This window comes from Limtongia smithiae (genome assembly GCF_038497785.1).
Source record: "Limtongia smithiae strain NRRL Y-17922 unplaced genomic scaffold V1518scaffold_17, whole genome shotgun sequence".
Classification (NCBI taxonomy): domain Eukaryota; kingdom Fungi; phylum Ascomycota; class Lipomycetes; order Lipomycetales; family Lipomycetaceae; genus Limtongia; species Limtongia smithiae.
In genome coordinates, this window is record NW_027117638.1 from 60220 (window position 1) to 76701 (window position 16482).

The 16482-nt window shown below is 54.5% G+C and overlaps 9 protein-coding genes across 9 annotated transcripts; 5 read left to right on the forward strand and 4 right to left on the reverse strand.

Moving 5' to 3' along the window:
* Nucleotides 1-38: 38 nt before the first annotated feature.
* V1518DRAFT_423232 (uncharacterized protein) lies at nt 39-1325 on the forward strand. The gene has a single exon (XM_066905646.1). It carries the CDS (start codon nt 509-511, stop codon nt 1199-1201), a length of 693 nt encoding a protein of 230 aa, XP_066757068.1. The 5' UTR covers nt 39-508; the 3' UTR covers nt 1202-1325.
* On the reverse strand, nt 1198-2595 carry V1518DRAFT_133024 (PLC-like phosphodiesterase). Its single transcript, XM_066900730.1, has 3 exons — nt 2300-2595; nt 1838-2252; nt 1198-1779 (listed from the first exon to the last, which is right to left on the reverse strand). Exons 1-3 carry the CDS (start codon nt 2428-2430, stop codon nt 1345-1347), a joined length of 981 nt encoding a protein of 326 aa, XP_066757069.1. The 5' UTR covers nt 2431-2595; the 3' UTR covers nt 1198-1344.
* A 166-nt stretch (nt 2596-2761) lies between these two features.
* On the forward strand, nt 2762-5631 carry V1518DRAFT_429801 (high-temperature-induced dauer-formation protein-domain-containing protein; the record flags this gene model as incomplete). The annotated part of the gene is made up of 2 exons (XM_066906148.1): nt 2762-2857; nt 2908-5631. The coding sequence occupies 2 exons, from the start codon at nt 2762-2764 to the stop codon at nt 5629-5631; spliced, it is 2820 nt and encodes a 939-aa protein (XP_066757070.1).
* Nucleotides 5632-5747: 116 nt separating this feature from the next.
* On the forward strand, nt 5748-7228 carry V1518DRAFT_132905 (regulator of volume decrease after cellular swelling-domain-containing protein). The gene is made up of 2 exons (XM_066900729.1): nt 5748-6126; nt 6181-7228. The coding sequence occupies exons 1-2, from the start codon at nt 5864-5866 to the stop codon at nt 6851-6853; spliced, it is 936 nt and encodes a 311-aa protein (XP_066757071.1). The 5' UTR covers nt 5748-5863; the 3' UTR covers nt 6854-7228.
* Nucleotides 7229-8435: 1207 nt separating this feature from the next.
* On the reverse strand, nt 8436-9500 carry V1518DRAFT_429803 (Endonuclease/exonuclease/phosphatase; the record flags this gene model as incomplete). Its single annotated transcript, XM_066906149.1, has 1 exon — nt 8436-9500. One exon carries the CDS (start codon nt 9498-9500, stop codon nt 8436-8438), a length of 1065 nt encoding a protein of 354 aa, XP_066757072.1.
* On the forward strand, nt 9438-10604 carry V1518DRAFT_423239 (type 11 methyltransferase). The gene has a single exon (XM_066905647.1). The coding sequence runs from the start codon at nt 9596-9598 to the stop codon at nt 10295-10297; it is 702 nt and encodes a 233-aa protein (XP_066757073.1). The 5' UTR covers nt 9438-9595; the 3' UTR covers nt 10298-10604.
* Nucleotides 10605-10617: 13 nt separating this feature from the next.
* V1518DRAFT_423242 (apoptosis-antagonizing transcription factor) lies at nt 10618-11962 on the forward strand. The gene is made up of 5 exons (XM_066905648.1): nt 10618-10707; nt 10784-10975; nt 11030-11498; nt 11552-11720; nt 11779-11962. Exons 1-5 carry the CDS (start codon nt 10651-10653, stop codon nt 11840-11842), a joined length of 951 nt encoding a protein of 316 aa, XP_066757074.1. The 5' UTR covers nt 10618-10650; the 3' UTR covers nt 11843-11962.
* A 27-nt stretch (nt 11963-11989) lies between these two features.
* Nucleotides 11990-14428, reverse strand: V1518DRAFT_378284 (Sec23/Sec24 trunk domain-containing protein; the record flags this gene model as incomplete). Its single annotated transcript, XM_066901604.1, has 1 exon — nt 11990-14428. The coding sequence occupies one exon, from the start codon at nt 14426-14428 to the stop codon at nt 11990-11992; it is 2439 nt and encodes an 812-aa protein (XP_066757075.1).
* A 579-nt stretch (nt 14429-15007) lies between these two features.
* Nucleotides 15008-16425, reverse strand: V1518DRAFT_378311 (uncharacterized protein; the record flags this gene model as incomplete). Its single annotated transcript, XM_066901607.1, has 3 exons — nt 15008-15052; nt 15103-16131; nt 16198-16425. 3 exons carry the CDS (start codon nt 16423-16425, stop codon nt 15008-15010), a joined length of 1302 nt encoding a protein of 433 aa, XP_066757076.1.
* Between the last annotated feature and the right edge of the window lie 57 nt (nt 16426-16482).

Here is a 16482-nt window from a genome sequence, read left to right on the forward strand (position 1 = left end):
GGGCGGAGTATGGGGAAGTTCGGTGAAGTCGTGACTAGCTTGATCCGTGACTGTGATCTGTGATCCATACAAACCACCTTCACCACCTTCCCCGTTCCCGTATCCCCTCTTCTCTCCGTCTCTCCTCCGTCGCGCACCGTTGTCGCCACGGCCGCTATTTTTCACGCTGTCCTCCGCCTCATTCTCCCTCATACCCACTTCCTCCGCCGCCGCCGCTGAGGCCGCGCCTAGCACCACAACCACCACCACCTCTCCCACCGCGCCGCTCCTGGACGCCCTCGCCGCCGCCCTCACGTCGCTGCAGTCCCGTCTCCGCGGCGACTCCGCCTCTGCCGCTGTCGGGCTTGCCACCGCTGCGACCTCTTTCCGCGACCTCTGCGCGCGTCCGGTCCTCTGCTGCGCCGCACTCCGCAACGCGCTCGCCAAGGTCACCTCGGCAGACACCACCGCGAGTAACATCGCGGCCGCTGCTGTCGTCGCGGTCGTAGCACTCTCTGGAGCAGCTGCCATGCGCAAGTTTTTTCAGTCATCCGGGACGTCAGCGCCGACGCAGTCCTCCTCCGCGCATCCGGCGCACCACAATCACGACAAGCATGAGCCGGATCACGTCCTCGTTAAGCACGGGAAGGAGTACCTCCGCGTGAACTTCTCTGCACACGGAGACATTGTAACCGGCCGTGCCACGGTTGGCGACGTGCGCGCCACAACCGCGCGGTTCCTCGGGAAGCATAAGTCGGAGATCGTGCTACTCTGCGGCGGCAAGAAGCTCACGGCTGATAAGGACACCCTAGCAAGCCACAACGTGTCTTCCGGTACACGAATGCTGTGCATCGTGTCCGAGCACAAGGAGAACGGAACACACAGCGCACATAGCCATCACCACCACGAGCAACGCGCAGAGCAGCAGAAGCCAAAGTTGCCGCCCGCCGGTCCGATTGAGCGCATCGACGCGGTGCTCGCGGCAGTGGAAAAGGAGCTAGTGCCTAAAATTGAGCAGTTTGAGATGAATACACCGACCATGGAGCCGGAGCGGACCGATACACACCGCATGCTGTCTGAATTGCTCCTACAGAAACTATTCCTGCTGGACGAGGTCGACACGCATGAGAAACCCGAGGCGCGGAAACACCGGAAAGAGACTGTGAATAAGCTGCACGCGTTCCAGGCGCGTGTCGACAAGGCGATCGCTCCACCGGAGTAGCATTAATAATTTGGTTGTATATACAGCTGTTCTTTAGACACAACCAAGTTACAGATAACGTTATAGATTTATTGTTGTATATACAGCTATGTACACCAGTCCACATATAGATTTTATGTTTTTGTTTGTTTATGTAGTGTACTTCACTCAAACCGCCGTCTAATGAAGGGCATGGCGAGCCTGAGTATAGCGCCGAGGACGTAGTACTTTGTCTTCGTACCCAACGAGAGTACGAGCTCCGCGTCACGCTCCGGGTTAGCGCCAAGTGTATGCACGTCCTGTTCAAGCACGCGGAAGCAGGCCGCCGAGTCGTCGGCGAGAACGGCGTCGAGCTGCAGCGCGGCGCAGAGACGCATTGACTCATCGTCGCGGACGGTCCATGCGTAGATCCCTTTGTGCGCTGCGCGGGCGTCGCGGATGAGGGTGTAGCCGTCGCGGGAATAGAGGGAGATTGTGAGCAGGCTGAAGCCGACGATAGTTGGGTAGTCGAGGAACTGGCGTGCGTAGACAGCGTCGGCACCGATGTGCATTATGGGGATGGTGGGTAGAAACTGCATTACCTTGGGCAGGAATTTAGTCTAGAGATGTTAGAAGAGCTGGAGAAGAGCTGGAGAATACGAGAAAGAGCCGGCATACAAGCCAGATGCCGAGAACGACACGCGTTTCCCAGAAATCCATGTCGTCCTTGACATCCTTCATAGTCTTCGCAACAGCTTCAATCACGTCGACGCCGTTCTCGGCTTTGACGTCGATGCAGAGCCACTTGCTCGCAAACAGCGGGTTGCTAACGAACAGCTCAAGCACATCGCGCAGCAGAGGCATAGGCGAGTGCGGTTCCTTGAGCGTGCGCAACGCGTCAAGGTCACCGTAGTACTTGCGGGTAGCGATTGGCCCCGTGTCGGAACCAAACACACGCTTCGTGTGCGGGTCGTGCGAGATGACAACGATGTTGTCAGCGGAGACGTGCACGTCTGTCTCTATGCCGTCAGCGCCGGCCTCGACGGCCGCGATGAAGCCGGCGATTGTGTTTTCGGCGTACTTGGCGGGGTATCTATCATGTGAGCGACGACAAGAATGGAAGAACAGACAAGAAAGTACCCTCGATGGCCAACGACCTGGGGTAGCGTGCGCTGAACGCCATTGCGGTCGGCGCGGCGGCCGCAGAAGCGTGGCGCGTGGGCGTCGAGGAGGAGCGCGGCGGCAGTGGTAGTGGTGTCGAGGGTCTCCATGATGAGTTATGAGGGAGGGCGAATGGTCTATTGGGGGTGCGTGGGTATATCAGAAGTCTGACGGCGATGCTGACAGCGGCCAGCGCCCCGTCGAGTCCACGTGCGCGCTTCGCAGGCCGCCACGCGTCGGTTTAAGAGTAGCGTCGGCAGCGGCGGCCACGCGGTCCACGGGAAGATCCGGTTCTGCAGGTTGTAGATAGTCGTCGATACTTGTAGATAGTCTCGACGGTGCCAAGTCGTGCAGTCGTTGGCGCGGAAATTGAAGCTACGTCATAACCACAACACCGCCAACTTCCGCGACTCCACTCATACCGCAATCGCGCACCCAGCCATGGGCGCCGGCAACTCCAAACTCGAGTTCAAGCAGTCCGTCTTCCGGCTCTATGAGGACCACAGCATTGCTCCTTCCGATCCCTACTGGGCCCTGGTACGTCGTTCTCCACCTCCTAGTTCGCTCTCCGTGACTGACGTTAGCAGTTCTGGCAAGTCCCCGACACAGCAGACGACATCTTCTCCCTCTTCTCGCCTATCGACGTCCGCCGCGCGCGAGACATAGCGCTCCCGAATCTTGAGCATCTGATCATCAGCTCTGTCGCGCGACTCGTCTTTCTGCTCCGCAATTCCCAGCTTCACTATGCTACAGCGTCGACACTACCGGCCGACGCTGCCGCGCCGGCATCCAAGCCGCGCCTGTCCGCAGCACAAGCTACCAGGGAGACGCTGAATTGTATGCGCATTCTCGCCCGTGTAATGCCGTTTGTGTTTGAGAAGACGGACCTCGAGCAATGGCAGCACACGCTGTTCTGGGGCACCCCGATCAGCGTGGCCGCGCAATTTGCGCCAAAAGGCACACGACCGCCTGCGGGCGAAGTGGCAGAAGACGATATTGAGAACGACGATAGGCCTATTGGTGCGGCAATGATTGACTCTCTCACAGACTTGCTCTTCCTCCCGGGGTTCGCTATTCCGATTGTGTCTGGTCACGATCCCACAGTTGCATACACGATTTGGGAAACCGGCATCGGCAGCACCACGCCAATTGGCACGACACACCAGCTTGAGAGCAATAAGATTGAAACACTGCGCACACTGCTCGTGATCACATCCAAAGCTCTGTATTCGCCCGCGAACGCGCTACCCACAAAGGGCGTGCGGTTTACATCCTACATGGTGTGCAACCCCGAGAAACGCGTGGTGCTGGGGTTGCTATGCTCGTTGCTCAACACCGTGATGAAGTATAACCCCGGATGGCGCGTGCCGTACAACCATATGATGTTTTCGGACCCGCGGCAGATTCTCGTGACGTATTCCCTGCAACTACTCATGGTACTCCTCACCTACACCGTACCCAACGACGAGAACCTCGTCGAGCTCGGCATCACAATCATCACCGAGGGCACACCGGCAGAAGACGTGCCCGTGACGGCCAAACAAATGCAAGACCTCACGCGTAAGTACCTGCGCAACTGGTATCGTTTCTACCTCGGCCGTCTGCACCGCATGCAAGATCTGCAGTTTCTAGCCGACGGCATATCGCGCTTACTCAACCAGCCTATGCAGGCGCTGGTGTCGTATCTACCCAGCAGCCAGGTCCAGGTAGAGTGGGCGCCGGAGCTGGTTATGCTCTTCTGGGAACTCACTCGGCAGAACAATAGGTTTAGGAACTATATCATTTCCTCGGATCGCGTGCACGACTTTGTGATTTTATTTATCTACTACGCGTACAACTACCGCCTCGATCCTTCGCGCGTGGGGTTAGTACGCCTGTGCGTGTACGTGCTGCAGACCATCTCTCAAGACGCGGTATTTTGCGTGCGTCTAAACAAGCACTTTGATTCGCACCACGCGCTACCGTCATTCATGCGAGTTAAAGGTTGGGACTCGTCCACCACCTGCACATACGCGGACTACCTCCTTCTCTCGCTTTATAGTCTCATGCTCACAAGCAATGACCGGCTATCAGCGCTATACGGCACGCTACTTGACATCCAAATAAACATAGCACCGCACCTCTCAAACGTTAGCACTCTCACCTGTGGGCGCATGATGCAGCTCTTCAGCATTCTCTCGACGCCGGGCTCTTTGGTGCAAAACGAGACGAACCATTTCTTAGTGGACAAGTTGTTGATCGGGATCAACGGAATGATTGCGAACAGCAATCACCAGAGCAACGCGAACTTATTATATACGATTTATCGCGCGCGCAGGAAGTTTGAGATGTTGAAGGACCTGACTTATGAGCGCTGCATGGAGGACGTGCGGTTGCAACGACGCGCGGTAGCCGCTGGTGCGGGGATGGGCGATGCAAAGCATGACGTCGTGATTGTGTTTGACGGCGCGTCGTCATCTTCAGCCGGTGCATCGTCATCTTCTGCATCTTCCTCGTCGACGGTCCCTCCCAGTTGCGCATCGCAGGATGGTATATTCACACCAACTGAGCACTGGTTCAACACCTGGCACGCCGCACTCCACTTCGATCTCATCATGCACCTAATCAATGTGCTTCCATCCTACATCCCGCGCATCAACACACTGCAGCCGCTCCGCTCAACAGCGTCAAATGTCTCCCCCTCCCCCACCCGCGCCGCCGACGACGTGGCCGACGACGACATCGTCCAGGCGCTACGTCACATAGACGACGACACTTTACTACCACCTTCATACCCCCGCGAATTCCGGGAGCCGTCGGGATTCGAGTGGACCATCGCCGCGAAGGGGTGGTATTACTCGGTCCTCTGGGCTGCTATCTTCACAATGCACGAGGTATGGCCATCCGCATCACAATCGACCTCTCCATCCTCGCCACTACCTTCATTCCCTGCAAACGAAAGTAGCGGTGCCCTTGGCACCGGCACGAGTCTCGCCACTGCCACCACTACAACTCTCAGCACCGCCGCGGCCGCAGCGTTATCGGGGCTGACGGGCCTCGCCGGCACCGCGGCGAGCGCTGCAAGCGCGGTGACGGGTGTCGGCTCCGGTACTAGCGGCGTTGGCGCGGGCGATGGCGGTGCTGTCGGTGTCGGCGCGGGAAGCGGTGTGTGGCGCGGAACACGGATTTTGTTGTTCAGAGTACAGGAGACAAAAGTCGAAGGACCGAGCTTGTTGAGACCGAGAGGTGCAGTGGATGCGGTTGCAAAGTCGATGTTGGAGAGATTGGGTGCTACGTCTGGTGGGAGTGGAAGCGGAGGACCGGCGAGGTGAAGAGAGCTCAGTTTGGATACTTGGATGGTATGAATGAAAGTATGTAGGACACGAGGCGGAAGACATGATTCAAGATTGCTACGAAGCTGGACGTGTAGCTTCTTGAGTAGCGACATCGGGTTAGGGCGACAATCAGTTGGGACCATGTTCACTGTTCCCAGTCTTTACCACCACTCCTAGAAGCACCGTCGAGGAATATCCACCATAAGCACGCTCACCATTCGGGTGCAACATGGCTATCACGATAGTCACAGCTCCACTGACGCCTGCGCAGTTTCGACCCGCCGCGACAGCTTCTTCGACGGAGGCTGTCGAAGAAGCACCAAACGGCGACCACGAAGATGCGCAAGAGAAGGAATTACCGATTCTGTATTACCACGCACCGGCACGAAGGGTTACCACAAGACCTTCTAGCGCCGTTATTACGGGTTTAAATTGTGCTCTAGATGGTAGCGATGGCGACGTTGGTGGTGTTGATGTATATGCATTTTCCAGGTACATTTATCCACTTGTCTGCTGCTCGACTTGGGATCATGCTAACTTGCGCAGTGGTCTGCTACTATACCGTCCTGCGCGCAAAATAGGGATATCAATTCCATTCGGCCATATTTCGGTACACGCAGTACAGCGACAACCCGAGGTGGGCGTATATATCCAACTCGAAAGAGTGCCGTTCTCGACATCTGTCGGCAGGAATGGCGCTTCATATGACACTGAGAGTGGAAGGGAAGACTTAGAGGAGGAGAGGGACGGGGAAGATTATGGCGTTTTGGAGCTTGTGATACGAGCACCCGACGACGACGATACTCGGAAAGAGGAAGATGTGGTTGCGCTGTTCGAAGCTCTGTCCACTTGTTCTGCGACTTACGCACAAGATCTATCTCCCGATAACGACTCCAACGATGACTATGAAGAGAATATTGATAATGCCGTGTGCTATCTGCGCGCCGGTGCTGACGCCGACAATGGCAACGAAATCGACATCTTCAATGATCCGAATCATGTCTGGATAACGGAGGCAAATGTGGATCAGTTTCAAGATATCCAAGTCTTTGGTGAAGAGCGTTTACAGTTGCCAGTGGACGTGGATGATGAGGCAGGTGATGACGAGGAGGAGGAGGACGGACGCTTTGATGATGCAGAGGAAAATGAGGACAGCAGGGGAGATGACAGAGACGAGCATGAGCAAGCGCGGAAATATCGACGGCTAGATGGCGCATGAGAAAGGGCTGCAAATTGTATTATAGGGACAAAATTGTGGAATGCATCTTGTATGCAGATCTAGTTACCAGTGAGGTGCATGTGTGATGCGTACCCATTCTACGATTTACCACCTTACTCATATGCATGGTCGGATTCTCTTCTCGATTGCGCCTAATTCCCATCATCTACCATGTAATCCCATAGTATAACAAAGGTACGCCATTACAACTAGTAAATGCAAAGAGCGCATCAGAGTATGCGCATCAGAATGCCAAATGGTATGAAATTAGATATCGGAAGCAAGTAATGTAACGTCGTCAGCGCTCGCTGTCTGTGCCTGTCACAGTAGGTGCGTATCTTACCATATCTACTGCGTGCCATGCCATGAGGTGGTCCATGCAAAGCGTGATCTTTTTAAAGTGTTCCTCATGTGCCATGTAGTGTTGTGTTTATGTGGTCTTATGTGATCATATATGATGTCGCTGAGGCGATCGGCTTGGGGAGACAAAGCAAGCGCATAGCATCATCTTGATGACTCTTGATAGTCGAAACAGTAAAACGTTTATTGTTATAGGCTAGCGGGGGCAGCATCAACACGCCTGACGGAGGCTTCTGCCGGAACTGAGCCAACTGACCGGAGCAATCGCTCCAACTCCACGCGCGTCAATCTTCGCCTCTCCTCCCCCAAACAGACTGTTCCCTTTCCACTTGCGTTTCTCAGTATATAAATCAGTAACAGTCACCTCAAAGAGATCATAATGCTGAAGAATGAGTGAACACGAGCAAGAATCACGCAAGTTATGGACTCCCGGATCAAGCTGGCCTCACGCCGTGCGCCTGGTACATCGCTTCAACTATACGAGAGGACAGCGAATATGCGCAACTAAGCTGCTCCAGCAATGCAATTTGGACGTCATACCATTTTTTGTCTACGGCTTAGCAGCTGTCGCGCCGCACAGTTGTGCTGGGCGAGCTGTTGTTCGTGGCTTTCATAGTTCGGGTACCAGCGGTTTCCAAATTACGCTCGCTTGATCCAGCCGCGCCTTTGCTCAGTCAACGCGTAATCAATATGACGACGATTGGTTGTTCAAATCGCACGCCTTTGCTGCTGTGGGGATTACTTGACAAAGTGGCAAGTGGATGATTCGCAATTGCCTAATTGTTCTGAGTTCGACATTGAACCAACGGAGCAGCCGGCAACACAGCATGTGCCTACGAACAGTATGTCAGTGCTAAGCTATTTCAGCAGTTATGAATAGAGCACGCGAAACTGTAGAGCACAGAGTGCTGGAACTAAGAAGCGAACAGATGAAATTTTGCTCTGTGCTGCTAGTGAATGTCTATAGATATGAGATCAACTCCCGGCGCAGAATCTTTATCGACTTTACATATTCCTCTACATTATGCATGACTCTTTCGTAGGTTAGCAAACCAGGAAGACAGTGGATACTGGCCGTAGCAATCACGTCGGCCGCAACCCATATGATCGTCGGTTATTCCTTGCAACACGGTCGGCACGACGACTATGAAGAGGCAATAGTTGTATGAATGCAATTATCCAATGTAAAAATTGTTGACGCGTTAAGAGCCAGTACATTGAGCTACTTCACATCTAAGCCAAAAGTGCAATTCAGCCCAGAGTGATCACTCCAAGGCAATGCATCCTCACCGGCCTCCCCCTTCTCAAGAATCCCCGGATTCATGATTTCAATGGAATGAGCGACCAATCCAAACAAAGCCACCTTATCAAGTCGATTCGGTGGAAACGCTTCATTCCTATTAATACCCCACGTGTATCCAGGCTCGCCTCTATGCAACTTCAGCCAAGCATCAGTAAGGTTATTGAGGGGAACAAGATTTTTATCGTCGCGAAGAACGGGATTGAAGTCGCCAGCAATAAGACCGTGTCCTACTTCTTTGAGTAAAGTCGCAGAAATGGAAATTTGCCTAACGCGACGAGATGGGATATGAGCGAGGGAGTCGAGGTGCACGTTAATGAGCCGGATACAGGTGGATGAAGACGGGACAAATACGTCGCAACATAGCGCGTCCCGCCCGTAGCGACTGGGGAATTTCTCTCGCCATATATTTCCTATGCCGGTCGTCGTTGTTGCCGTAGCTAGTGCGAATCGCGATTTCGAAAGTAGCGTAATTGTTGCGAACGGTAGGTCAATCCAGTTTGTACCATCCATTTCGCTCGAAAACCAAGATTCACAAATGACAGGATGTGTCAACAAGAAGTCGCGCGCGGCCGATGAAACTTCCTGAAGAAAAACGATATCAGGCACCGGTGTGAGACTCATGATGTGCTCGAGAATCCCCGCCATGCGTGCTTCCTTCCGCTCCCCAAAGCCATCGACGTTCCATGTAACAAGAACCAATTTTGGCTGCGCTTTGTCCTCGGTAATTTCAATGCGTATATTATGCAATGCTTTCCATTCCATTCTCTCATTGTCGTACTTGTTCCAGCGCTGGGGAACTCGTCTCCATGTCTCTGGTATGCTTGGTACCGATGAACGTCGTGGTCTTGACGGTTGCCGGGCATCTTGGTCTTGTGACCGTGGCGCGAGATGATTGCGAATGGAGTGATACGCCTTCATAGAGCTGTACCGAACGGTCGCGCAGTGAACGGCAACCGGCGCGCGTTGTGATAACGCATGGTGCATGTCTTATCGAATGAGTAGCTGGCAGAGCGCATCATGTAGCGTTGTACGCAAGTTTTGAAACACCGCGCCGATCACAACCCCGCACAGTTACAGCAATGGCCCACGACGCGACGTCCACCGTCCATGATGCTGTTCCGCAGACGTCACTCACGGCGGCCGAGGTGTTTGATGCTGTTGGTGCAAAATACGAAGATGCTTTTGCAGGGCTAGCCACGCAGCTCGCGTCGATCAACTGGCTGTTGGACCTGCTCCCTCCCGCCTCATCCATCGTCGACGTGGGCTGCGGCACCGGCCGTCCCGTCGCATCCGGCCTTGCAGCTGCAGGCCATGCTGTTCTCGGCATCGACGTATCCCCCGAAATGATCCGAATCGCACAGGATCGTGTTCCGGATGCGCGCTTCGAGCTCCTCGATGCGCGCACCTTTATTGCGCGCGAGGACGAAGCATCATGGGACGCCGTAACCGTGTACTTCAGCTTAATCGCAGATGTGTCACAAGCCGATATCCACTCCATCCTCGCCGGTCTTGCGCACGTGCTGCGGCCGGGGGGGTTGTTTGTGTGGTCTACGGTAGCGCTGGACGCGGAGAACGCGGCAATTCGCTGGATGGGACAGCCGGTTACTGTTTCTAGTCTCGCGCCGGAGGAATGTGTCGCTGCAGTACGCGAGGCCGGTTTGGAGGTTGTGACGAGCGAGACGTCGGTGTTTACGCCGCGTGCAGTGGAGGTCGGGTTATGCAGCCCGGACGAAGTGTGGGAGGAGCCGCATATTTTCATCTACGCGAGGAAGCCGATCTGACTAACGCGTTATGGTGAGGCCGAGCATCGATGATTGAATGATATCAGTGCAGAATCAGGAAAGAGCAGTGGTACTGCTTGTGTCGAAAGTCACATTCGTTTCGAAATGGATTAGGAAATGAGAACCTCGAGAAGACAACTAGGTTGCACAGATTGTTAATGAGGGAAACAATGAGCTCATTCACACCGTACCATTACTGACCAAGTAGACCTAAAATGACAGAAGCAGTGACGGTTGTTGAATCGTAACATGTGAAAGATGCTGGCGCTGGGAGAAAAGATTGTGGGGCAATTTTTGAACTCCCTCCCACTTTCCATCTTCATCACTTTGCGCAATCCTCAGTCAAACCGACCATGTCCTCCGTCACAGACACAAATTACTTAAACGGCCTAGCCGTAAAGCGTCAAATCGTGCTTACCCCTCCTTTCCTCCTCTTTCTCTCCTTCCCCCATTCTCCCCCAGAATCTAACACGGTACCTCATGCAGAGCATCTATGAACAAATTTTGAACGGACGGATACAACTTCAAAGAGCGATCACGGAGTTGAATAAAGCGCTTCTGCTATGTCAGAGCATACGACCAGCTGGTGACGAGGAGCGGGAACAAGTTAATGCTGCTCTTGACGACGCCCGGACGGGGATTGTGAAGTTGCTTGCCCGACTGGTGGTCTTGCGGAGTGTGAGTTGTTGTCCACGACTAGTTCATCTAGTGTTCGTATCTAACGCTTTGCAGCGCCTTTTCGAAGCGAACGAAATCACGGTCCCTACTGTTCCAGCCCCCTCCTCAGCCACCCGCATCACCAAGCCATCCCGCACACGCATCGCACCCCACGTCGCCACTTTACATGCCCTCTTCTCTGCCAGTTCCCCCTTTCGCGACGCCGTTCTTGAGAAATGGTCGCAACGCGTACAATCTTCCGACGGCCTCGGTGCGCTCGTGTCATCAGCTGCTGCCAAAAAGTTTTCGGTGCTGAATCAGAGTGTCCGTACGCAGGTTGTCGAATCTTTGAGGGATATGGAGCGGCTGGTGGCGCGTACGCGGGTCAACCGCGCGGCAGCGGCAGGGTTGGGTACAGAAGGAAAGAACGAGGTTGTGCGTGTGCATGATAGCGATATGGATTCAAGAAGCTTTATCTTTGATGATACCGATTTTTACCAAGTCTTACTTAAGGATCTGGTGGACAAGAACATGGCGGACTCAGGCAAGTCATTCATATCTCTCTTCACTCCTCTTCTAACCCTTTAACCCACACAGATACAATCTCCGGTGGTGTGAAGTGGACCGTTTCAAAGCCAAAGACTCACCGCGCCGACGTTGACACGAAAGCTTCCAAGGGCCGCAAACTGCGCTACCATGTACAAGAGAAAGTACAGAACTTTATGCCGCCAGTCCCGTCCAACACCTGGAGTGACGAACAGATTGAGTACGTTTCTCTGGTTGTCTCAATATGTGTGTGTATGTGCATGACTAACGAATAATAGTGACTTGTTTATGGGACTATTTGGACAAAAAATCATGGACGTTGTCGCCGCGGAGGAAAGATGAGAAACTGTACAATATAGTTACAAGAAAAGTCGTTAGAATGTATAGACGTGATGAAACGTGTATGTATGGACATAATCAAAAGAAGGGCGAGTCATACAATGCAGAAACACAAGCAGATGCAAAATACAGCGACAAGAGAAAAATGCGTTACTGAGCGTTGACAAGCTGGATGTTCTTGTGGATCTGGCACAAGTAGTCCACATAATTCATCGCATCACTGTTGCGATCCTCGACCATCATCGACGCGACCTCGTACTCCGCGCCGTCGAGTTCCTGCCGTGCAAGCTGCACACTCATGGCTTTCGAATTCCGTCGCTGCGCAATGTAGGTCAAGATATTCCGCGCCTGAATCGCAAGCGGAGTGTCAACCTCAGCAGGGAGCTCGTTCATGTACGCGTCCATAGCCTCGAGTTTATCAACCCCGAATAAATCGCGGAGCAGATTCGGGTTTGCGCGCCGGTGGATCCAGAGGTAGCATGTTTGTCCGTTATCCACAATATACGCGCCGCCCTCGTCAAAACGGGATAACGACGCGCGCACGCAACGCGGCATTTTAAAACGACCTGTCGCATCGTCGACGTAGCCGTCGGTCGGTTCTAGGTTGTGTAAACCGAAAATCCGCGGGTAGAGGTATAAACTTATATCGTCAATAGGCATACTCTTGAGTAAACTGGCTGAGAAAACGCGCACGTCACTGTTGACATTTGTACCCCTTAGCGCCTTGGATTTAATCAACCCGAGCACGAACACCGCAAGTTCCTTTAACGCTTCGGGAAGAATAAGTTGTCCCGGCGAGGACATGGCAGCGCCGTACTTGCGGTACGATGCCAAGATATGCACGCACTTGTCCGTGATCCCCGCACGAATATCCTTTAGTTGGTCCGTCGTCATCTTTCCGACTGCTTCACGCGCAATGACAGCGACCACGGCTTCCTCATCGCAGAACTTTACAACCTCCTTAATCTGCTGCGTCACACCAGCGACGAAATTATGGCATCGGACACGTCGTTGCCCGTCTTTGGTGGTATACAACAACGCGCTCTGAAAATGCGCATCAAATTTGGGATCCAACTTCCCATCATGCTTAAACATCGCCACTATGCTTTTATGTTCATCGATCGTGCCGAGATCAAGATCCGCTGCCGGGCGCGAGTGGTAAAAATTCCCATAGTACCGCGACACTTGCAACCCGTTTGAGCAACGTACCTTGAACTGGCCCATGTATCCCGTCTCTCGTGTCACCGCGGTGGTAAACTCCGTCATCATCCTTCTACCATCCCGCGCGGGCGCAAAGTTCTGGTAAAAATACAATTCGCCACCCGTGAGCTCACACATCGCGCCGAACGCCGCCAGGTCGCAATACGTCGTGGGCAAAACGAACACGTCCATGCCGATACCTGCCTCAGCGAATTTATGCCCCCACGTTTTGTAATATGGCAAATCGGTGGTAAAAAGTGACCTCTCCTTCTCGGTGTGGTATGATCGGGGATCGTCGCGGAAGACGAGATGGCCTGGGCCCCAGGTTGGCAGTGCGCTAAGTGTGGCGATAACTTTTCCACCAGTAGCTTGCAACGCCTTGAACGCGATATCGACAACCGCTCCAAACGCAGGCTCGGGGACTTTAAGGTCCTCAAAGAGCACTTCCAATCGATCAAGCAAGTCCTCAATGATCATGCGCGAGTCCTCAGGGTCAACAAACAATCCTTCCATAAGCGGAATAAACGCGTCGTCAACTTCAGACATCACCATCATCTGCGCCTGAGTAAGTTTGCTGTTCAAATTATAAAAATGGATTGTCCGGTCGTATGTGATAATCGCGACCTTGCAACCAGCGGGAAGCCCGCTGTCACCATACAAGGCGCGCCTGATTGCTTGCGCTGTAAGATGCGGCAAACTCCTATTCACCGCGTCAGCTGACACATCAATGACAAAAATATATCTCATTGGCTCCGGCTCGGTCTTCCAGAACTGTTTTGGCACGTTAAACTCCACCGTGCCGAGATTCAATTCCGGCCGCGAGTCGCGATCGATTCGCCGTCCTGAGGCATCCAGCGGCGCGTAATAGTCCCCGGAGACAGTGTTAGCGTAACGGCACATATTGCAAATCAATTTCAACCCGCCGTCCGCAAATTGCATGAATGGGTTTATATACGCCCTGCACCGCGCGCATCGGGGTGGTCCTAAGTCCCCGAAATCAAGCACTGGCACGGAATGTTCATCCTCACGTAACCGCGCAAGCGGCTGCAATAACAACCCCAACGGCAAATGCGTCGTAGCTAACAAATCCGCCGTCGCGGGCACATTCGCGAGCGTCGGTCGTCCGAATTTTGGATTCGACCCGCCCTGGTCCACCGCGCAGAAATCCGTCGGCGCAGCGGGGGCACACATGCGCTCGAGTGTCGGGTATAGGTGCGTGTCGTAGTAGCGCTGGTGTAGCTCCCGAACCGTCACGACGGAGGGGATTTGGTCAGGGTCAACACGACCTGCGTTGTTGGAGACACCGGAAGTCCCTCCGCCAGGAGGGCGCAAAGAGGATTCGTATTGCGAGAAGGACGCAAAGGAGGCAGTCGGTGCGCTACCTGCCATTGAAGCCGCGGCTGCAAACCCCGTCGCAGCTGCTGCGAGTTGTTCCGCAGTGGCAGTAGTGGTCGTGGCGCTATCCTGCATTGCAGGCACATACGCCGTCGGATCATACACTGCGTCCGGTGTCCCAGCATTAGGCACATCTTTCGGGATAATAGGCTGCGACATCGGATCAGCTGCCGCGGAGGATATATCGTGGAACACACGCGCCGGGCGCTTCATGCGGTGCAGGGGGGGTTGTTGCTGTTGTTGTTGTTGCTGTGGGAGTGGTGGTGGCGGCACCGGCAGCTGCTGCGGTGTCTGCTCGACAGAGAGGCTCGCGACACCAGCGGCGAGCGCGTCCGCTGCGAGAGCGTGGTATTGCTGCATTGTGGCGAGTCTATGGCAGGTACATACCTTAAAGCGGTGGTGGAGGCGAAAGTGTAGCGAAGAAAGTGGGAGGAACACTTCAGCGGCGCGATCAGGGTCTTCAGGCACACACCAAGCGCAATTGTATTTTATATATTCCACGGACGTGTATGTCGGCGGTAGAGTACAAACGAGAAAACAAATTCAAAAAGCAAAAATGATGATGTACTACGATTACCTCTTCTCGTCGCGAGTGTCGTACGACTTGTCCACAGCGCCCTATACAGGTTAGCAAATGACCAAGAAGGAAGTGCACACAGGATACAAACCATCAGCAGCTTCACGAGCCACATCTCCGGCGTCAGACTAACACCAAGACGCGCCATCTCGTCCTGCTCAACTTCGTAGTTACTCGTGCAGTCTACAAGCCCACCGACGTTCGGATCCGAATCCAGCTCCGATAAAAACTGCCGCGCCTTCAGATCATTCCCAACCTGTGCAAACTGGAATGCAACTGCACCAGGCCCATAGCGCGTGCGACTAACCACATCTTTCGCGCCACGAATTACACGGAAAATTGTCTTCGCGTCCTCTCCCGCGGGCTGGCCGTCTGTGATGCTGATGATCAGCACCGGCTTACGGAGTTGTCCGTTCTGCGCGGGCCGGAGCACGAGGGGCTCGATCACCTTGGAATTCAACCGCGTACCAAGCGGGGTGAGACCCGCGAATTTGACGCGGGAGACAAGTTGCGTGCCTTGTTGTTCGCTGCTGATGTTATTGCCCTGAAGATCGTTGTTCATGAAACGAATCTCAATGCCATCGGTGTCGAACAACGACGCAGCGTAGGCGACACGGGATAGGATCAACTTGAGATCGTCAATACGCTCGCCGTTTTCCTCGAACGCCATGGATCCAGAGTCATCCACAAACACAACAATGTCGTACAACGCCAGCCTGACAAGATCACCCGCGATCTCAAGCGGTACACGCCACGCCTGCGAGAGCTGTTGCAGCTGGCCGCCGATCCGGGACGCGATCTGCTCAAGCGAGCCCGGGGGATAAAAGCTCTGGAGGCCGTTCTCCTGCACTGCCTGCTGCAGCACCTGAACATAATTCCCGCCGCCGGGAGCACCGCCTTGCTGCGGGTATCCTTGAGGCTGACCAGGACGATTGCCGTAGTTCGGCTGCTGTCCATACTGACCCTGGGGCTGCTGCTGCTGCTGCTGGTATCCACCGTACTGCTGCTGCGGCTGCTGCCCGTATTGCGGCTGCTGTCCATACTGCTGCTGCCCGTACTGCTGCTGCTGCTGGCCATACCCTCCCTGCTGGCCATAAGGTGACTGCGGCTGTTGTCCATACTGCGCTGGCTGCGGCGGATACCCGGATCCGCCGGGCCGAGGTGCACCGTATTGTGCGCCTCCTACCGCGGCCGCTGGCGCACCGTACTGCGCCGGCTTTGGCACCTGGGATTGCATCTGCTGCGAGGACATCGGCATCGGCGGGGGTTGCTGACCGTACTGCCCCGCGGCCGGTCTTGGCGCATATGACTGCTGGCCATATTGCGGTTGTTGAGGCGGCTGTCCATAGGCAGGCTGCTGCTGGGGGTATCCGGCCGCACCGGAGGACTGCTGGATCTTGCTTGCGAGGCCCATCGTGAGCGTGTGGTGTGCGATAGTGAGGTAGGGGCAGATGATCTGGTGAGAGCCGAG